General features: G+C 36.4%; 1 protein-coding gene across 2 annotated transcripts in view; it reads left to right on the plus strand.

The window, feature by feature from the left end:
• Positions 1-398: 398 nt before the first annotated feature.
• The window catches only part of TP53BP2 (tumor protein p53 binding protein 2), a 47,963-nt gene continuing 24,901 nt past the window's right edge, over positions 399-23,460 (plus strand). Inside the window, exons 1-3 of one of the 2 annotated variants that reach the window (XM_083355932.1) lie at positions 399-691; positions 18,096-18,164; positions 22,029-22,176. In XM_083355932.1, the coding sequence (XP_083212058.1) occupies positions 22,029-22,176 (148 nt within the window). In that variant the 5' untranslated portion in view covers positions 399-691; positions 18,096-18,164. The remainder of the gene's footprint in view (positions 692-18,095; positions 18,165-22,028; positions 22,177-23,460) is intronic. The other variant, XM_083355931.1, reaches the window with a different exon arrangement.

The raw sequence follows: 23,460 nt of genomic DNA on the forward strand, positions 1-23,460 counted from the left end.
AATCTCCGTCTCGAAAAAAAAACTGCTACACTAGCCAAAACAAAAAAAAAATGCTGTATTTAATGCAAAAGAAAGGGTGGAATTGCCCGCACAAGGATCAAACAAAGATAAAGGGCCGAATACTTCAGCCGCGATAGATAACTGGTGAGCTTCACCTTCGTGCAACCCTAAAGAGCCAGGTAGAGTATTCCTTGAACCTACCCCAGGCCACGCTTCAGAAAAGGTGGAAAGCGATGCTGTTCCCAAACTAATGGCGGGAATTTCGCTTTAGGCCCCAGGGCACTAATTCTCCTCCATCCTGAGCGAGCAGAGGAGAGGAGAGCGGAGCTTGCCGAAGCTCTGCCCAGCCCAATTTGGGGGTGGGACTCAGGCGGGGCTCCACTCCTCAGCCTCGCCGAGCCAGCGGGGAATAGTTTCGGAGTGGGCTGGAGGGCCGCGGCCGCCTGAGCCGAAGCAGACCGCGGACGGGCTTCGAAGAGACAAAGCCCGGAGCTGCGAGAGCGGCGGGGCTTTGCGGGAATCACAGGCCAGGAAGCGCGCGGCCATTTGGAAAGCGTCGCGATCCGGACCGCCTCTTGCAACAGGTTCCTAGGGAAAAGACGGCAGGCCGCTCCGCCTCCCCAGGCCCCAGTCATTGGTCCCGGAACCTGCACCACCCGCCTCAATGCGTTTCGGAGCCAAGATGATGCCGGTAAGTGTACGTGAACGTGTGTGTTTGTGTGTTGGAGGCGGGGGGGGGGGGAAGGTGGAAGAAGTCACCCTTTTCCTGATCCAAAGTGGAGGGGTTAGGTCCGCTCCCAGGTCGCCGTCGTTTCGGCTCGAGGTGGAACGCGGATCGGGGCTTACGGCTGCCGCTCTTCCTCTTCCTTTTCTTCAGCAACTTCGTATAGTGGGAATATTGGGGGCAAAAGTTCGAAAACGAGAGATTTAGTATGGGAACGCGCATTAGGGACGCCGAATTGTTTCTGAGTGCCTTATGGGCAGCAGTTGCTGCTTAGGGAGAGGGTCGATTGTCCTCAGATGATTTAATCTGGGGAGGCTCAGGAGAACGAGAGCTTCGGGAAATGGAGCTGCTGTTCCTGCTTCTCGCAACCTTGAGAAAATGGAGAGAGAGAGAGAGAGCCACTCTGGCTTCGAAGACTCTCAAGAACACTTTTGCTAATCTGCCGACTCCAACCAAAGTATTCCGATTTCTACAAGTCTTGTACCAAAGAGATAGCTTCCTAGCATTTAAAGAGAAAGACGTTTCTCGTAAGCAAGATTTATAATGACTGGTTTAGAGCTGTTGAATCAGCGGCTGATGTAGCTACAGAAGAGGCAAGTGCAATTTTAGGTAACATTAGCAAAAGCGATGTTTTTCCACATCATGGGAAGTAATAGTTGTATTTTTCAGACCACATCTTGTTTATTGTGTTCAGTTCTGGGCACATTTAAGGATGATTCAGACACACTTAGAACAAGTTCAAAGAAAGGTAATTTGGAGGATGAAAGGACTAGAAGCTGTAGCTTGTTAAAAGAGATTAAGGGAATGGCGGAAGTTTAACTTTGGGAAAAGACGATTCAAGGGGTTTATATAGAAAGTATATAAACACTGACAAAAATAAGGCTGGCACACATTCTTTATCTTTCAGAGTAAGGGACATGAAATAAAACTACAGGAATGAATATTCAAACATATTAGAAAACACCTTGTAACAGTAAAAATATTTAGCAGTAAGAGGTGGGCAGTTGTCATTGGCTGGGTTCAGGTAGAACCTAGATAATCATTAATTATGTTTAAATTTAAAATCCTGTTACTAAGCAGACAGTTGAACTAGTGACCTTATTTTTTTATCTGTATGCTTCCATAGTATGTGCCTGCTATAATATGAACAATTACATAATTTGTTTTCTAAAAGTTTTGCTGTGTTTCTTGGTTTTGTCTTTGTGTTGTTCAAATATAAGAGTAAAAAGAATCACCATGATAATTTTAGGTTTACAAGAATAATGAACTGTTCAGGGTTGTATTTACGTTATACACTGAACTACTAATGAATCATTTTAGTCTTGTTTGTTTTCAGAGGTGTGTATGAAATGCATTTTAGAGGTTCTATTGAACAATTTTGGAATTGGCTACAGTTCAGCAGAAGTCAAACATGGAATGCTGTGGTACTTCTGAATTTATGGCAGACTATGAATCCTTTGTCCGGCAACTCACCTGTCTCCCAACTTTCCTATGCATTTCCTCCTCCTGTTTAGCTCCTGCTTCTGCTGGTGTCCCAGCGTGACACTTCCCCCTGCCTTCCAGGGCTTGGTTCACCATAATTATATCTAACTTGAGAATGGTATCCTGATTTTAAGCTATGCTGTGAATCACACCCTAGTGCTTTATAAACTATGATTTGAAGTTAACTTTTTTTATAAATTTGTTGTAGCAATGTTATTTATTCAGTAAAACAAATAATAGCTCAGCACAATATATGAACCCCACTGGAAAAGTCTGTAAATGGCTTGTCATTGCTTTCCTCAGAGAAAAGTTTTGTTTTACCTTTTGACATAAAGCCCTCAAATTCCTTGGAGGTCTGTCCAAATTGTAACCAAGGTTAATCCTGCATGTGTCTTAACTGTAAACTCCGGCAAAGCTGCTTTCCTGTCTTGTATTTTTTACACTCTGCTTCCTTAGGGCTAGAGTTCTACATTTTTAAAAAAAGAAAAAAGTGGTTTCTTCAAATGCTATCAACCGTTCCATTGAGTGGAATACATATAATGTGTTGGGCTAGTCACTAGTGCATCATCTGATTTCTCTCAGCAAACTGTATTACAATGCTATTGAAAACTTTGCATTAATGAAATAACCGAATTAGGTAACTTTCAGTATTCAGTAGGTTTTGTGAAACAGAATTTCATACTCCATTAATAGATCAATATTGTAATTGGAAACAGATTTTAAGTGATCTTGGTTATTATTTATTTATATTTCATATTTCTAAACTTCCTGAATATTTACAGTAACTATTGAAAGGAGATAAATACTTCCTTTGATGATGGTGGTGTTATAATTAATGGTTTAGCAGAAATCATCCAGAAGAATATATATTATTGAAGTATATAATAATAGAGTAATATTGGAAAAATGAATAAACATAATAGTGTGTTTCTTTTAAAAGAGTACAGTATCATAATTAAAGGAAGCAAGTGGTTCGGTTGCCTTTAAAGGCCTTTCTTATTAAGTAGCCTTTTGTTTTTTAGGGAGATTTCTTCACATAATTTTACAGTTCATATTAACATATATTTGTTTATGAAACTATAATTATTAAAATCTAGAATTTCCTCATTTTTAAATAATAAGTTGCATCCAGAGTTTGCCCTCAGGAGTGGACCCCATTGTTTTTAATCTGATATCATTTACTGTTATCATTTACTGATAACAATCTAATGCCATATAAATTTGCTGTGAATGATAGAGATTGGTTACAATATTGTACGGTTTGTTTCAGATAATATTTTTGTTTTTACTTTATTATCAGATTTCACCTTGTGTCTTGTAAGCTCCAAAGGAGTACAAGAAAACATCTCCTCTAATAATCTGTATTGATACTGTAATGTTTTCTCCATGTCTTTATCCTTGGCATTCTATGTAGGTGAAATTGTACAAGAATTTTGCAGCTGTTGTAATGTTCCCATTGCTATTCTCTTTCCTATTAAATGGTTTAGAGTGTTTATAATTATAAATATATTTTGAAAAAGAAATTGATCTGATCATGCCCCCCACTCTAGGTACCTAATTGTTGCGATTTGTCGAGAGTACGCCACAATTTATTTTCCATGGGTTGTCTCTCGACCAATGTATCTTCTGATACTATTCTGTCACACTTTTTACACTTGTTAATGCTTTGCACACTGGTTAAATTAACACTTTTGCTGGTATTTTATTAGCTTTGGCATCTAATTGCATAATTGTTGTCAGATAGTAAAAAATAATACATTTTAAGAAGGATATGTTTATAGCATTATTGTTATATCTTGAACTTTTCAGATGGTTATAGTAGAACATTGATTTGCTAACTGGTAAATAAGAAAGTAAGAATATAATAACTAATTTAGTCTTAATTAAGATTAGAGGTAATATATTTGGACAAATTATATTTTAATTTTTAAAGAAATTATAATAGTCTTACATTTCCAGAGTGTGTTTTTGTAATTGGTTGGGGCAATTGCTATAAAACTGTTAATAAAAGGGGGTTGCTAAACTATTAATTACTGGATAATCAATTTTGTAATTACTTATTTATATGCCATCCTCCAAGGGGCTCTTATGCAGTGTGTGTGTGTTTATGTGTGTACTCTGTGTGTGTGCGCATTTCTTCACAATGATCTTCGGCTATTGGAACTATTTTCTATTAGGACTATTTTTTTCACCAGAATAAGATAATGGTTAGTCCAAGGTCACTTATTGCCTTTATAGCTTAGGAGTTATTTGATCCTAAATCTCTCTGGATAAGTCAGACATTCTGTGACACTGTCTTCTAAATACAAAAGATGTTTTTCTGTGACAAACTTATGGAAATGTATGCAATTAAAAAAATAGGAATTCCTACATGGAGGGTCAAACAGGCAGTCAAATACTTAGTTAAATAGAATTATATAGAACTGACATTTAAAGTATTTGTGTGGAAATATTTTCTGATTAATGATGTTAAGGAGACATTTTCAAACGTAAGTGATTTTTAACTCCATTGCAACAAAAGCAAACACAGAAAGGTTAAACAAGTATTGTCTAGTAGTAGAAACCAAACAAGTCCTATAATCCTGCTCCAACAAACATATGATATATAATATAGTAGGGTGTAGTGTAATGCAGCCTATGAAGATAAAACTAGCAAATGGAGTGATCAAAAATTCTCACTGTTTCACATGTGCATTAGATGTAGCATAATGCCATTGATGGCTAAAACACATTAAAGCAATCTAGTCTTAGCTCTACCTCTAAATATTTTTGTCTTGCCAGCAGAAATACAGTATTAGTTTTTAACATCTGATAATGTACCAAAGTATATAATTATAAAAGGAAAAATTATGTGAACAGACAATGCATTTCCAGATATGATGTGACTATTTCAGCAACTAAATTTTGCATGTTTATTCTTTAATGTTATAAATCTTGGATAAGCTTACAGAAATATAACTTGGTGTTTTATAACTGAAACATAATCAAGTTGTGGGCTTTGAATGATGATGTTATGCTATCAAGTCTCTCCCAAATCTCTGGATGGGATTTGGAGTTGTGTGAATTTTTGCAAAGGGTAGCAGGGATCCATTTTGCTAGCAGATGCCATTCCACTTATGGATCAGATTATTGGAGGTAACTTCCAATATGCAGCGTAAAGTGTCTATAATTTAAATCAGGGGGAGTTCATTTCGATTGCCTAATCCATGATCTTTAGTTATCTTGGCTTAGGTTTATGAGAATTGGAACTAAAAACTTCTAGATTGCCCCAGGTTTTTGAAACCTGTGATAGAAATATTAGAAGGTTTATTGTCAAGACATTTCAAGATTGCCAAAGCTAACATTTTTCTCAAATACTATGAAATTTTTCCATTATTCACTATCTATACTCATTAATGAAACTTCTTCCAGATATAAATCAATGGCAAGGTAGAAGCCAGTTAACAGCTTGTTAGTTGATTTGTTGGGCATTTGTAGTTTTGTTTGTCTAGATTTTTACTGCAGACAGTTCAAATTGCTTCATGAAATTAAAACTGTGGTCTTATTTCAAAATGTCCAGCTGATGTAAAAGCATTTTAGTGGTAAACCACTTGTGTAATATAGCTTAGATAACTTTGTGTATACAATCTCCTGAAACCAAGCCCAAAGATTTCTTTACTTATAAATAACATTGGGATTTAAATAGTTATCTGCCACCCAATTTATTTATCCATCAATTATGGTACATGGTTCATTAAAGTTGATAAATTATATTGGTTGGTGATAGTAAATGTTCTTTCACTATCATCTGTGTTATATCTCATACAATGCAGGAAATATCCCCAACCTTCAGAAGAAACTTTGGGTGGGTGGGGGTCAGTGGGAAGGAGATAATTATGGAGTCAGGTGCATTATCTTGTGTAGATATAATAATATGTGAGAATGACATTGGGAGACAGGAGGAAGAGCCTCACCCTAGATAATGGTACTTTCAGATTCACAAGATTCTCTTAAATGTACCTTTTCAATAATGATAAATAAATAAATAAATAAACCTTTATTGTCAAATTACAACATGTGTACATTGAGATTAGCTGAGTCTCCCCCCCCCCCCGTGCTCTCTCCCCCCAACACACAGTGACAACAAACCATCCATCCTACCACACCATGTGAACCAACTACACCACACACCGGCCTCCCAAGTCAATTCTGCATAAGATTATGTCCCAGTTAAAAGCCTAACAGCCCACGGATAAAAGCTATTTTTCAGCCTGTTGGTACGGCTGGCTATATTCCTATATCTCCTACTGGATGGTAGGAGAGTAAAGAGATACCGTCCAGGGTGTGAGTCATCCCTGAGAATCTTCCTCACTCTTCCAAGGCAACGAGCCCTGGCGATGTCATCCAGTGGTGTCAGGGAACAGCCCACAATGTCTTGTGCTGTGCTCACTACCCTCTGTAATACTTTCCTATCCGCGGCTGTCAGACCAGCATACCAAACCACAATACCATATGAGAGGATGCTCTCTATAGTAGACCGGTAAAAGAGGGTCATTAGCTGTTGTTCTACCCTGTTCTTCCGCAAGACCCTAAGAAAGTGAAGCCTCTGTTGGGCCTTTCTAGCCACCTGAGTTGTGTTAACTTTCCAGGTCAGATCTTCACAGAGGTAGACTCCCAGAAATTTAAAGGAGGAAACTCTCTCTACACAGTTCTCCCCGATGTTAAGTGGGGCAGGTTCCTCCTTTTTTCTCCGGAAGTCTAACACCATCTCTTTCGTCTTGCCAATGTTTAGGTGCAAGTTGTTGTTACTACACCATATGGATAGTTTTTGTACCTCCGCCCTACATGCTGTCTCATCCCCACCTGAAATAAGACCCACCACAGTTGTATCATCTGCGAACTTGATTATCGCAGTGGATGGGTCAGATGATACACAATCATAAGTGTATAAAGAGTACATGTAGGGGCTAAGCACTGATAGAGCTAGAATTCCTTATTGTGCTTCTTGTATGAACTACAACACAAGGCTAACATCAATCTTGTAAGTCTCAATGTACCCCTCCTGTTCCTCACTTTTACTTTCCCCAAAACTAAATAGGGTCCATTCTGAGAGACTTTCACAGCCTTCTTCTTTCCACTCAAATTTCATTTATCAGACTGTTGTCCAGACCAGGGGTCTTCAAACTTGGTCCTTTCATGACTTGTGGACTTCAACTCCCAGAATTCCTCAGCCTGCATGCCTGGCTGATGAATTCTGGGAGTTGAAGTCCACAAGTCATAAAAGGGCCAAGTTTGAAGACCCCTGGTCTAGACTGTAGCTGTTCCTTCTGTCTCCTAAGGTCATTACTACATACCAGCAGGGTATGTGAATGGCCAACAGTGGATTTAACCCTATAGTTTTAGACTGAGAATTAGTAGAATAGCCACATTTGTCAAATAGTTATTTAAAAGAAGTAATAGAATAAAAGTGAAGACTCCATCAGGTTGAGCTTGACATTTACTGATAACATGGATATTTAATTTTCTTAAAAGCAATTCAAAGGTTATTTGCCCTTGTCCTCTGTTGCTTTGCTTTTGACTTCAGTCTAGCCTATTGCCCTGAGATTTTTTTGATAGTTCTCATTGTACTAATCATACTGATGATCGTTTAGCTTATTTAACATGTCAAGACTTCTTAGGTACTGCCACCATGTTAGAGAATGGATGATGAATATCTTGAACATTAAATAGGACACTTGATTCTCTACAGAACTGGACTTTCTAATTCCCTTCTGTAATTTGTATCTCATGAAAAAGTGCCTGGAAATTTGGAGGACCCTCTTCAGTATTGCTGATATTTATGTTTTCAGTTGGAGGGTATAACTGCCAAAGCTGGATCAAGGCAGCTTCTGTTAATCTTTTCCTTGCTGTTGCTTTTATCCTTGTTTTGACAATATCTCTGTGTCCCATTGTAGGCTTTGGTACTGCAGCCTCATGTGCTCTCTGAAAATGGGACCCTCAGGAAAAAGCAGTATTGTATATATATTCTGCTGCTGAATGGAAGCCCTGCCTATTACTGCAGTTTGTAGATTGTGATGTGTTGGTGATAAAAGTTCTGGCAGATCTGCTCTAAATGCATCTGTTTGGAAGTAAGTTGTGTTCAAAATGGCTACTGTCCAAATCTGTACCATAGAGAGTGTTTGGTTTATGCTTCTTGAACTGTATTCTCTCTCACAGACGCACAAAAAATGTTATTTAAATTAAGAGTAGTCTAAAGCAGTGTTTTGTATGGCAACTATTGGAAATAATTTAAAGAAATAAAAAACTATTAAATTAAACCATCTCTTGACTATCCATAAAAAATGTTGTGGGGACCCAGTTAATATATTTGCAGTACAGTTGCCAACCTTGTTTAAGTAACTTGTTGTAAAATTCATTTTTTTTTCTGTTGGATTTATTCTAAACTAAGATTTGTGGAATTGATAACTGCAAGAGGCTTCATGTAGTACACCTTACTATTTAAAATGTAAAAAAATATTCCTGTTTAGAGAGGCAAGTAAATAAACTTTAAAAGATTGATACTACTTGACCAGCTTAAGCTTACACACCTACTCTTTATCCTGTCTAAAATCTTTTAAAAATGAATAGTACCTCAATAGGGTATGATAATTTGTTGTTTAACAGTTTCTGGTGTAGAGAAAATTATAAGAATCATTTAGACACAAATTCACCAATAAATTAATGTTAAATTGTTCATGAAGGCATTGTTGAAGGCAGTGTTGAGCATGACTTACAATTTTCTGTAAGGTAAGATTGTTGCTTTCTTTAGCCTTATATTAATTGGTGGAAGGCCTATTACTAACCTCAATATTGCTGCTGGTGTACATGAGGAAGAGGCTAAAAATGATCTCATGAATTTATTCTGAACCTCTTCTAATTCTTCTAGTTTACTGATAACTCAAATTGGGGTTCTATATATTAATGGTGAGATTGTTTTGCCCTGGAAGATTTTGAGTGTAGGCTGTACTAATCTCATAGCCATTGTTCTTGCTGATGCTATATTTTTTTCATGATAATGTTTCAGTAAATTGCTTACCCAACTACTTGCTAGTTCTACCTCATCATCTAGTGCCCATCTAGTCTTTAAGATCTTTTAGCAAATACTATCATCTTGTTTTTTACATGTAAGTACTCATTTCTAGAATGAGTGGCAAATACTGTCAGAATTGTCATTCCAAATAATGTAGACATAAGTACTATGTTGTATAGTTGTATGGTAATATGAGGACCTTTCTACTTCCGGTTGACAGAATATAAAGGGAAAGATTATTAACCTCTACTACAATGCTGTTTATATCAAAATGAAAAGCAAGGGAGCTAGTATGCAGCTCTGGGTGGACACTTTTTGTGGTTTCAATCTACTTTGTTAATCCAACTAGTTTAGAAGAAAAAAGTTTACTTCCTGCTGACTGATATAAATGAACATGATGTAACAAAACAAGTTGTATTGTTTGCTGTGGCCACAAGGAAGATATCAGAGCAGATCTTGACACAGGGTGTTGTTTATATTATAGGGGATGTATCACGGTGGTATGGATTGTTGCAACTTTATATGAAATCAGTGTATTTATTTGGTATTTTAGAGAACTGGATATAGTCAAGCTTTTATCTGGACTTCACAAAATTGGATTTTAAAAATAGGCAATGATGAACCTTTCAGGATGTGTGGAAATTCTTCATAAAAGGAATTATTAACAATTTCAAGAAGGAAAAGGAATATAAAGCAGCAATAGAAGCCTATGTAGTTGCACAAAAAAATCCTCATTGAAATGCCAAAAATAAAAAATTATATGTAAAAGCAGAAAGAAAGCTAAATCAACAAATAAGAACATAATTAGTTTGGAACTCTGGAGATAGCGTCTGGAAAGCAAAAGTTCAAAATGAGCGTTTATTGTTGAGAGATGCTGCTAAGATCCATACTTATTTAGAAACATTCACAGCAAAAAGAGAAGAGTCAATAGGTTATGTGTTCAGTGAAGGCAACAAAACAGTAACAGTTATAAAGAGAAAATAGGATTACTTAGGTGTTACAGGTTTTATTCTTCTCCAACCAAGAAGATATGTATTCCATCTAGCAATGGTGAAAAGCAGAATGCAGAATTTATTTCCAGCTGGGCAGGCAGTGTTTTTTCTTTTAACACTATAAAAGTGAAAGTTGGAGTATAAAGAAACAGAATTTTTAAAAAAAAAAGACTAATGACACTTTGAACTTAAGTGTTGGAAAAGACTCTTGAGAATATCATGAAGCAAGAAAAGAAACAGATTATAGAACATATACAGTAAATCCAGAGTTATCACTTGAGACGCAAATGACCAGGCTCAAACTGTCACATTTGAATATGTTATACAAAGACCCAGTTCTCTAGAGAAACCATAATAGTGGAAAAGATGGGAAGAAAATATTAAGATTGGGATGATAAGTAGCGTGGTGGATGGAGTTAATAACAGTAGCAGCCCTCATGGGAGACTTGATAGAGCAGATTAGGAACAGATCATCCTAGTCACTTAAGAGTTGACACCTATTTGAAGGCATGTAATCAAACCAATTGACATAAATTAGTTAAACTGTAGAAATAGGATATGTTGATAATGGCTATTTATTTATTCAATTGATATAGCCACCCATCTCAAATATATGGCTCTGGGTAGCTTAGGTTCAACACAAAAGTGCACAATATAAAATTATTATATAAAATATTAAAAATCATACAATTGGCAGCCAAGCTATAAAAGCAATCAACATTTCACAAAGGCACTGCACAGGTTGTACTGTACACCTGGATCCCCAAGCTCAGTGGCAAAGCCATTTGTTTACAAAAAGCCAGTAGGTTAGGGCCAGTTTAACCAGTTTGAGATTATATTCCGAAGGTAGGGTGCCACAACAGAATAGGCGCAGCAGTGTTTGGAAAATGCTTTAGCTTTAAATTTTTGTACTGTGGAAAAGATCGGATTTGATAATATGTCTTCTGTAATTTTGTGCTATGATTTGACGTTGATTTAGGGGAAGTGAACTTTGGAGTAATGATTCCGCCTGGTTCAGTAGATATAGGATCCCAGCCTTAAATGCATTTTTATTATGAAATTATTTCATTATTTTTTATCCATTTATTGTCGAGCATCTGTGAACAGAAAAGCAATTCTGAAAAAAACTTTAAAGAAATAAATGTTAATTAGGAGCTACTCCATATCATTGTGATATCTTGAATATACTTTAGTGTATAAGTAGATGCATATTGCAGTGTTGTCTTAAACAGCTTTAAATTTGCAAGGCTGGTAACTAAGTAAATAGCATCTAAATTTAGATCACTGTTCTTTTTTGCAGCATAGGTGCAGACCTTAAGTGTTACTTTTATTGTTACTTTGAGACAGCTTTAACAGGTTGAAATTTTGAGTTTTCATGTTTTTTAATTTTTTGAATACAGGTGTTGAATGTAAGAATTATTCCTGCATTTATACTTAACAGGATTGAGAGCGGTTAGTTTTTTTTCGTTTCCCATAAAAGAATGCTCCCATTAATATTAAGAAATGAATAAAACTGTATATCTTAAGCTGTGGCTTTCTGTTTTGAAAAACCTGTTTGGTGGGTAAGAAAGCTGAAAATATTTAGAATAGTAATATTGGAAAATGATTGCCATGGATTTGCAGGATGGTGGACTAAATTGAGTTAGGCCTGAACCAACAGGAATCTTGAATGTACAGTACTGGGCATCCTAGGATAGGTATAATCACAAGATTATATCTCCTTGAACATGGAAAAGCACATTTCTAATGCTATATATCTAAAGCACTATTACTCCAACAAAAAAGTTTTAAATCAAGCTCATAATTTATACTAAGGCATGCTTTGCTAATGCTTATTGACTTTATCAAGAATAACTTATTACAGTCTGTGCACTTAGTCATTGATCTTGAACATGAACATTCCCTATAGCTATTATTGTTAGGTATATCTTTTTTTGGTGATCTAATTTCCAGAAGCCATTTAAGTTGCTTGTAGCTGCCATAATTTAAGAGCAAATTCACCAGTCTTAATGCACTATTTTCTATATGCCGATAATCTACAGAATTTAATTGCAAGAAGTACACATTGTACTTACTATTTGCTACTTTATATATACAAGTTATAATTTTATAACTCTACAACCTTCCCTTGCCATAATTTTCATTTTAGAAATCTTTGATCTTTTGACATTTAACCTGTAGAATTGGCAATCTTTTACAGTTTTCGCAGTTCTATAGTATCCCCATCTTTAAATGGAGATGCTATTCTTTTCGTTCTGATCTATAAATAAAACAGTATTAAAAGATTATGTTAATGATCATTTTACCTCATTTCCCTGACATGAAATTTTCATAAATTGAGTTTTCTAAGCATAATTTGTAAAAACAAGATGATGATTAGATTTATTACTACTGCTTAAAAAATACATTGCAAAAGCTTCAGAATTTAACTGGTTTATGCTAACCTGTAAAGAATTTTAATCAATCATAATAAATGGACACCAGCCAACTTGTAGAACTTATTTAAAAATTATGAGTTATGGCAGGGGTTTCAAACTGCCAGCCCGTGGGCCGGATGCGTCAGAGCAAAACCTCATTGCCGGCAATGGCAAAAAAGTTGTGATACGTCGCAACACGTCATTAGATGCATCAAGAGATGTGGAAATTCTCTTTTCTTGAAATAGTAAGAAAAACAGTTCATATTTTTCTCTCTCTTTCTCTCTCTCTCTCTGTATATATATACATGCATACATACATACTTACACATGTCACACACACACACACACACACACACTCCGTGTGCTTTCCTATCCTTAGTTAACTCCATTCTCCCTTGCTTTGACACTGCAGGATGAAAGAGATAAAATAGTATTGGTCTTATTGTTGTTTTTTTAAAAACTAACATTTTTTCCTTTACTGGGAAAGAAGGATAAATTTGTACTATAATGTCCAAGTGAAGTAGTACTCCTTCTTTCAGTGGTCTGACTAATAAATTGAAGATAATAAAACTGACATCATGTGACTGCCTTGCTTAACAACACTCCCTATTGCTGTCATTAACTGAATCCTACTGGTTGTTATGGGGAGGACCCGTTCCGATCCAAGCTATTCCTGGTTTGGTGTCTCCTAAATCCAAACCCCAGTGAAAGTAAGGGACTACCTCCTCTTATGCTCCTCCACACCTCCTCCCATCACTGTTCTTTTGGCAGCTCTGCATTCTGTTGTCTCTGCAGAATATGGGCTCTGCTTGCCCTGCTTGTGAGGGTCTGGAAGGGCAGCAGGGACAGTGGAGTGCAAGGCAGCTAAAAGGGCAATAGATGGGGGAGAGATAAGCAGTGTGGGGAGTTGAAGTACCCCTGTGATGCTAAGTGCAAGTGGGCTGCTAAGTGCCCTCATTTTGATCATGTGGCCCTGGAGGCGCTGCAACAGCCTTAATTTTAAGGACCAGGCATAACTAAAATTTATTCAGTGTTACCGTAACTTTGAACAATCGCTGAATGAACGGTCATTAAGCAAGGATTACCTGTGCTAGCATTGACCGACTCACTTAGGATATTACCAAATAGCGGTTTCTATAGCGAGAATCGCCACTTGGGAGATTTTATAATACCTGCTGGAATAATAACATTTGAACCAACCCTGTTTTTTCTTGTAATAGGATTGAATATAGTATATCAAACAATTGAGCGTCTCTTAATAGCATGCATTAGGCCCTCTATGAATATAGCTTTACTGGACTTAAGCCACTGATTTGCCCCGAAAGCGACCATGTCCTGCTTTCAGAGGGGCAGTGCAATGGAATGTGGAACCTCTGTAGAAATTATAGTAGAAAGCTTGTTGGTAATCAAAATATAATTTTGATTGACTGACAAACCATTTTTAACATTTGGGCATTATCCCCCCCCCCAGTATTGTAGAGTGACTTTTGTCTCCTTCACCATATTGATGACTCTTCAGAAATTTATATTTATTGCAAAATTTTGCTTATTTGACCTTATTCTGTTTGAAAGCAGTATTGATTTTTTAAAAAAATGCTGACTCTGTTTTTAACCACATTTCAGATATGAAGCTAGTCATCTGAACTATAGTTTTATTATTTAAATAATCAGACAACTGTTTAAAGAATTAAATTGCAATATATTTACCAGTCAAAAATATCTTATTATCCATGTTTTTATTGAAAGTACATTGTTCTTGTTTAATCTTGTGTATTATTCAGTACTCACAGGTATAGATTGCATTTTTCAGAAGGTAAATATGACCCTTCTATAAGATGGAGTATTGGATGTCTCTTGAAATGAAAGACTGGATTGGAAGCTCTCCGGCATTAGATTGCTTCCCAGGACCTTGCCCTTACTTACTTTTTTCCCTCTCCCAAAAATAGATCTAAAGATGAGTATTTCACTCTATGGCATTTATGTGGCAGAATCAAGTTCCAGTGTATGTGCTCAACATATGCTATTTAGAGGTCTACTGTTGAATCTTTTGAGGGAGGTTATATGCACATCTGTTCTAAGATGTCATACATTTGCTTTCTCCTTTTTCATTGAAAGATGAAATTCTGGATGTTTCAAATAGATCATTAAGTCAATATTAGGCTAGATGAAGGCCAAGTTGATTTATGATTTTCTGCAAACAATATATAGAGGTGGTTTAAAATTTGTGGTTATGGTCAGTGGCTATAGTGAGCAGGACAGTAATGTAATTATATTGCCATTTGGGTTGAGATTTAGAATTGCTCTTTCCGGGGATGGTAAACTTACACCATTTTCATGCCACTCATTAAGATTTCCTGCAAAAGAAATTCAATTACCTTACATGGAACTTCTGAAGAAGGCAATATGATTATACCAGAAAATGTGACATGGCGTCTCTATGACAATTTTTCGGTTTTAAAAACCTGTAATTGTTGTGTAAGGCTGTACTTGTAAATTATGTATTTTAAGAACCTTCGAAAAGGTGCTATTAATGCTGTTCCAAACTTTGATCTGGAGCATGAGACACGTTAATAAACTATTTATAATTAATCAAGAGCAGAGTAATAATTTACTGTTAATAATAATTATTAATCGCCTTCACATTTGATCACAGTGACTCTTAGTTTTATTCAGTGCTTTTCTTGTCAGTGGAATTTATTTTTCCCCTCCCAGCCCACTCAACTGGATGAATTTGAGGCATAGTTGGTGGAGGAGAGTAGCAATAGCAAATCCTATTCATATAAAGCAGTACTCTTGCTTAATACTAAAGGTTGCTCACTTTGTAAAATCACGTTTGTCTTAGTCTTTGGCTGATTAATTATGTGCCATCAAGTTAGTGTTAACCCTTAATGACTATATAGAAAACCCTTGTGACGCAATGGGTAGGTGCAGTATTGCAGGCCAACTTTGCCCCCAACCTGGAGTTCAATCCTGATAGAGCTCAAAGTTGATTCAGCCTTCCATTCTTCTGAGAATGGTTAAAAAAACCACCCAGGGAATGCCGTAAAGCAGGGGTCCTCAACCCTGGTCACTTTATGACTTGTCGACTTCAACTCCCAGAATTCCTCAGCCAGCCGTGCTGGCTGAGGAATTCTGGGAGTTGAAGTCCACAAATCATAAAGTGACCAAGGTTGGGGACCCCTGCCGTAAAGCACTATGGGGCAGTGTGTAACTCTAAATGCTATTGCTGTTACTATATAGATAGACTTTCTTCAAGTTGTTCAGTTACCACTATGGCCCTTGAGGTCTCCCAGGGGTGCTGTCACTGCAGCTGTAATTAAGTTCATCTGCTTTCTTGCCAAGCGTCCCCTTTTATTTTCTTCTACCTTTTCCACCGTTAGGGACTTCTCAAGGGGCTGGGTTCTTTGCATAATGTGTATAAAATATGGTAGTTTGAATTTGTGCCTCAAGTGAGAAATCTGGATCAGTTTGTTCTGTGTTCATTTTTTTTTCTTGTCTCTTCATGGTATTCTCAAGAGTCATCTCTGGCAGCAAAGTTTAAAAGTGCCAGTATTCTTCCTGTCCTTTAAAGTCCAGCTTTCAGTTCCATAGATTATCTCAGTGAAAATCATTGCTTGCACAATTCTGACCTTTGTATGTATCTCAATATGTGTCCAGGACTTCATTGTTCCCCTACCAAGTGTGGATCTGTAGAGTATTTCTTGACTTCTTTATTGTTGATTGTCCTGAAAGGCAAAAATTAGTTACCACTTCAGTGTTTTCATTGTCAGTTCTAGACTTGGTTACTATACCTGTTGCCATTCTTTATATTAAATTGTAGTCTTGTGCTTCCCCCCCCATTGTGCTCCTTGACTTTTATTACTCATACTTAAAAATCATTTTCATTTTCAGCTAAATCAGAGTAGTGTTCCCAGAACAATGCAGATTATTGTGTTTCTTCTTCTAGTTTTAAAGCTATGCTCATCTTTTCCCAGTCCAGCTTTCCTCAATATATATATTCTGCATATATTTTGAATAAATGAGAAGGTATAGCCTTGCCTCACTTTGCTGACCCGGATCCTCCCTGTTTTATCATATTCTGTGGGGCCATGGCTTCCTGATTTCTCTCTACATTTTGCATGAGGACAGTGAAATTCTGGCATTCTCATTTTACTAAAGTTATTACATAGCCCTATATTATTGGCACAATTGAACATTTTTCTATAATCAGTAAAGTACATATTGACTTATTTTTGGCATCAGCTTTTTCATTTATCTAGAGGGGTCCCCAACCTATGGTCTGGGACTGGGCCATGGGCTCTTGGCCAGCGGGCTGCGGAAATGGCTGGCTGGTGGGCGTGCATTCCCCCCACTCGTACTAGCGCCTGTGGCCCTGTTTGCACATGCGCACAGGCACGAACAGGAATGCTAGCAACGGGCGGGTGTCTGCAGCCCGTTTGTGCATGCACCGCTAGCCTGGGCAGTTTGTGCGGCCCGTTTGCGCATGTGTGAATGGGCTACTAGCTACCGTGGGAGGTACGTGGCCATTCATGCATGTACACAGCGCCAGCGCTTGCCGCATGCGTAAATGGGGCTGCTAGTGCCAAGCCAGTGTGCGTGGCCCCATGCGCGAGCACACGTGCACACCAATTTTGAAGCTGCTCTCCTTCCCTCCAGTCCTCAAGCCCAGAAAGATTGGAGACCTCTGATCTAGAATATAAAGACCCTTGTTCTTCAACCTTTTTAAAAAACAAGCTTTAACATCTGACAACAATCCCTTAAGTTATCTGAGGATAATTTTGTTTTGTCCTGAAAGCTGTGATTGTGAAGTGTGATAAATGTTAATGTTTTGTCATCTCACTTTGAATGGAGATTGCTTGGAAGATGATATAAATATAATTTGTGCTTTGATAAATTAACACTTTTTTATTTTCTAGAAGCAAGGCTCAACATGAGCATCTTAAGTGCAATTCTAAATGTGTACTGTGAAATGAACTCTATTGATTTAGTAATACGTCTTTATAGATGACATAGACAGGATTATGTTATAAAATAACGACAGTCAGAATGTTGATAAATCTTAATTGTCTGTGGAATATCAAAAATATTCCTTCTGTTCTTGAACAGCAGAAAACTTTAATTACAATTTGTATGTAAATTATGTAGGTCATGGAGATTACTGTGAATGGCAAAGGGTAAGAGTTAAGGGCTTTATGCTTACTTAAGGAATGAATAAAAGGGGGAAAAATCCCTCATCTTACTCAATAGCAGAATAATTTAAACAATTATACTGAATTTCCTCTGGTGCTCCACCTAATTTGCATCACTGTTTCCTTTCTTACAATCGTGGCTGAATGCCAAATCAACATCAACTGTTTGTAGTAACTGAGCAAACAAAAATGTATGTTGACCATCAGATGTTGACAGAATACCAAGTTTGTCTTTCTCTTAAGGTTTACTTTAATGCAGGGAAATAAAGAGCTGTGCAACATTACAGAATGTGAAGATGCATTTTCTTTTTGGTAGGTTAGTTTTAGTATTTGATCTTTAAGCAAATTACAAACATTGCAAAAATAATTTAACAAGTAGTACTAAAAGATATAGAAAAACATTTTACAAAGAAATATTTCTGACAAAAATATCTGTAGTATTAAGTTCTTTGCGGTTCCTGTAAGATGTTATATCTGTATTTTCCAGGATCAGGTAAGTTGAACAATATTGAGAAATATTTAAATGGTTTCTTGTTTTGTGAACAGTTTGACTGTTTTATGTATAACTGTATAATCCTGTATAATAACATACTTATTGATCTTGTATTGCTTTCCCCAATTTAACTTAAAATATTTTTTTGTTTTTGTTAAAAAATATGAAACTTTTTGTAGCTTCTCACTTGATAGTTATCCTATAAAGAAGAACAGCTACAAAATGTTGGTGGTAATGTAGAACATATAGTTGTTTTGTGCAATATTTACTGTTTTTACATATCTTGCTATAACAATACACAAGCTATTAAATCCACTGCTGAAAGGAAGAGAAATGACCAGTTATTAATATAGAGACCACAGTAGGAGCATAGTGGGTGGTTTCCCTCTGGGTGACCATTATTTTCATTTGATAGGTTATGGATTACAGTTGTCATAAATTTTGTTGGGAAGCACCAAATAACATATTCCCTGGTGTGGGTAATGATTGCAATCATAAGCCATCATAGCTTATGGGCTGGGCATGCCTATATGGAGAGACATCTTGATATTGGCAGGTGCAGTTTCCATTCTTCTTGTGGCATAATTTCTTATAATTCAGCCTGGGGCTTATCTATATATGCTATTTGTGATGACACACAGTGCTATGATCTATTCCACATATTAGGAACAGTATAACTATGTCAGTCCTTCAAGTCGGGCAGCATATGAGTTGAAATGATAATTATTTAAATTATTATAATTATATGTAATTGAAATTGTAATTATTATAATAATATAACCTGGTGAAACCTGGTGAGGAAACACAATACAAAGATCTTGGAATAGTGCTTTATCTAGAGTATAATAATACAATCTTGAGAGTTGACAGATTTTGTCTCTGCCCCATCTTATACCGAACAGAGGAGTCAAGTGGATCTATTTTGATTGTCCTTCTCATGCTTTCCATTTCCAAAAATGAGAGGTTGGAGAACAGGCAAAAGTTATCCAAGGCAACAAGCCTAAGAGATGGTCTCTTCAGCAAGGGATGCATGTGGCATCCTTTAAGACAGCAGGAAGCTGTACTTTACATAAGATATTGACATGGATCCACATGGTCACACCACCATTTCCAACAACAACCAGGATGGGCAGGGGTTTAACATACATGCGACAGAGGATGGTCTAAAGAGCAGCCTGTCCACTTCCTCAGAGTGTGTAGGCCAGAAAAATCCCAAATCACAGGATAAGATATTCCTCTGGTTATCACTACAGAATGTTCATTCAGAGTCAAAACTGTGGCAAATCCAAATGATGTTGGCAAAGTGCTATATAAATTGCTCATGTAACTGTGCAGAAGATCACTCTTATGGCTTCCCCCTAAAAGAAAATTAAGAGGACCCCTGGATGCCTGGTCCATCAAGATAAAGAGGGAAAATCAATAATTTCATTTAGCTTCCTTCATGGTCATGGTGTAGGTGCCAACAAGGCCACAAAACATGTTGGTAGAATTTGCTTTCATCTTTCTCTGCTGGTGCTTCAGGAATGATTTCTAGCATTTTTTTTCTTGGAGGGTCTCAGTAAATGAAGGCATTAACCAGGAACAGTGCCTAGAAATAGACTGCTCACAGACTATAGATTCACTTTCTGATGCCAGTGGCCCATCAGGCAGTGGTCCTTGAAGTACTGAACCAACTCACATTTTAGAATTTTCTTCCATCTAGATCCTAATATTCAGAATCAACTTCCTCTTGAAATACATTAGAATCCATTCTTTTCAGGTTTTAAAAAGACCTTTCTTCAGGACTTTTATTAAGCAGGAAGAACTTACTTTGTAATTATTTGACATTAGATAAAAGTTATGGTTGTGCTGAGATTAGGAAATATTTTAAATAAGTTTTAGACAAAAATTACACAAAATTGAAGAACTTGCAATTAAAGAGTTTCAATTTAAGAATTTAGAAGGACATTCATTTCTATAGGACAATGCAGTAATCTACCAAAACAACACAACTGGCAATACAATATTTGCATTGAATAGCACATTTAGTCTCAACATATGTTAACACTTGACTGATTTTTTTCTTGATTTGGAAACTTCAGCAGGGTTGGCCTGGTTAGTAGATAGAAGTAGTGAGACCTCCAACAAATATCAAGGTTGTAATGTAAACCACGAAACTGAAAAAAAAAATCCCAGAAGAAAGTGCTTGCAAACTAATTTTACTGCTGGCAGGAAAATCCCATGGGCATGTCTGTGAGGTCAGCAAGAGTTGACCACAATTTGAAAGAAAAGTTACCTTTTTAGTTCACATGCATACCCTTAATGTGGATGTCTCCCATTTTAATTGTACTTTCTTATGGCCACCTGTTTTTCCTATTATACTCTTTAATCCAGTCCTAGAGGCTCCTCTTTACTGACGTCTGTATTCAGCAGTGATGTAATTAGCACATGGACAGGCAGTTATTTAGGCAATGTGAGGGCAAGCATTTTTAATAATGTGGATTTTTAATAATGTGGATTCAAGTAAGGAAGATAAATGCCAAACTAAATATGATCAAACCTAATAAAATGGTGGTTTCATAATGTTGAAGCTTATACTTAAGAGAACCTTACAAGCAGAACATGAATACAGCATCTGTCTTGTGTTCCCAACAACTGATGTGTGCTACCTCTGATATTGAAGTCAATAGTTAAGCATTGTGACTAGAATTGGTCTTAATTTTTTAAAATATCAAAATAAGCTGTTTTTATTCATTAGCTGTTTTCAAATATAAAAATTTACTGTTCATCTAGACCCTAAATATTATTGATCAGTTCCAAATCTAATAAAGTAGAAGATATAAGACTTGGCATAAGTTAATAAACAGTTGGATTATTATTGCCATATATAGAGATGCAGCTGTAAAAATCCATAATTCTATAGCTAACCCATGATATGCTGATAGGTTTATAGGAAGATGATTATAAGATGGATAGATACTCACTTAATGTGCCCCATAGTTTAACAAGCTACTCTGAAGAAGAACTCAACATAATTATTTAAAAGACTCTTAGGTCTAGGTACCAAGAATATAGTAGCTTGTTTAAAAAGAAACATTTTAACTCTCTCTTTTTTGAATTAATTAATTCTAATGGAATAAACTGTGAATGCATTTGTTACTTAGAGTAGTCTTCCCTAACCAAGTACTCTGTAGATCAGGGCTATTGGGTATAGGCAACATCAAACTGAATGAACACAAGATGATAGAAGAGACATATATTGCATACAAACACTTTTCTGATGTTCTAATGGTCATCTGAATTTTTGTAGGCTAGAACCAGTATCCATATTCCTTATATATTGCAGAACTTCTGAAATTCCTGGTCAGCATCCCACAAGGATACCTTATATACATTTCAAAGTCTAAAACATGTATTTAAATTTAAACTACTATGCAGAATTTGTGTTTTGTACTCTGACTTGAAAATGCAGTAAGAGGAGTGAAATCAAGTGGCTGCATTTACCTAACATTTGTATTTTTTTCCTAGACCTTTGGTAGAGGAATTAATATTTAGTAAAATGAGGTGACTGATGGTTTTTCCAACATCATCAACGTGCAGCAAGATATATATTTAATGGGAAATATTTTATATATGAGCAAAACATTAGAACCTGTAATTTAGGTCATGAATGTTACTGATAGAACACAACTATTCTCTTCCAGATGTTTCTTACAGTGTACCTCACTAACAATGAACAACACTTCACAGAAGTACCAGTCACTTCAGAAACTACTTGCAAAGATGTAGTAGATTTATGCAAAGAGCCTGGTGAGACTGAATGTCACCTGGCTGAAGTATGGTGTGGGTCAGGTATGTATATCACGATCCTTTTACTTACTTGCATGGCCATGTATAGAATTATCTGTATTATGAAATCAAGTTTAATTAAATATAGTTAATTACAGGATCATGTAAAGGATCATAAACTATTCAATATTTGTGACACTTTTAGAAAAAGTGCTTTCTAAGTTGTGAATAATCTGTTTCGATATTAAGGGAGTCTGGATCCATTAGCAATCTGAGTCGAAATCCTATTTTAGCTGGCAGTTCTAGATTCTTCTCCAGATAAGGTTTTGTATGCATCTTTAATACAAATATTAAGCACTCTACTGTTTTCTGTTTCCCATTGGCAGCATTTATCCTTATTCACAAACAGAGCTAGAGAAACTACTGTACACATAGCACATCACCCTCAAGTTCTATAATATCGGGGAACTTTTCTAGAAATAAATAAATGCTACATGTCTTAAAATACCAGAATAGGTAGGTTTTTTTGCCTAATAACTCTAAGATAGTAAAACGGATGTAAAATGCATCAACCTTCCTAAGAAGAGCATTCCATAACTATGATACAAGCTTCCTTCTCTACCCATAAAGCTCATGTCCAATAAAGGTTATTAGGGTGCTGCGATGCAAATGCGAGCATTAAAAGCTCACCTTTAATCCAGATGAATGCTAATCCAAATTAAAAATAAAATTCAATTTATATATGCAGAGTAATACCTATTTGGACAAAAAAAAAGCCCACTCCTCTAACTTCATATACTGTACGCACCGATGGGCTTAGGTTTTCTGTACTCAGTGGATAGGTTTATATAGGAGGGGAAAAGATTCAAAGTAAATCTGAACATTGTAAACATTTGTACTTTATGCAAATCTGTAATTCCACATCTAGAATACTAAGTACAGTTTTGGTCACAGATTTGAAAAAGCTATAACAGATCTGGAAAAGTTGCACAAGAGAACAACCAGAATGATCTTTAGCATGTATTTGATGAGAAAAGATTAGATTATTTGGGAGTTTCTAGTTTAAAAAGAGAGCCAGCTGGTGGAAGGTAGGTTTCAACCATCTGTGACATGGAAAAAGTGGACAGGGATATTTCCCTCCACCACCACCACCTTTCAAAATGCTGGGACTAGGGATCAGAAATAACTGTAAAATGTAATGATGGCCACTAATTTGGGTAGCTTTAAAAATTGATTGGACAAATTCATGGAGAACAAATATTTCAAGGACTATTAAAAACTCAGTGACACCCCAGAAACATGCGATTTGGAAAAGGGTGCCCTTCTGCGAGATCACATGAAAGGCAC

The sequence above is a fragment of the Vipera ursinii genome, assembly GCF_947247035.1.
Source record: "Vipera ursinii genome assembly, chromosome: 1".
Classification (NCBI taxonomy): domain Eukaryota; kingdom Metazoa; phylum Chordata; class Lepidosauria; order Squamata; family Viperidae; genus Vipera; species Vipera ursinii.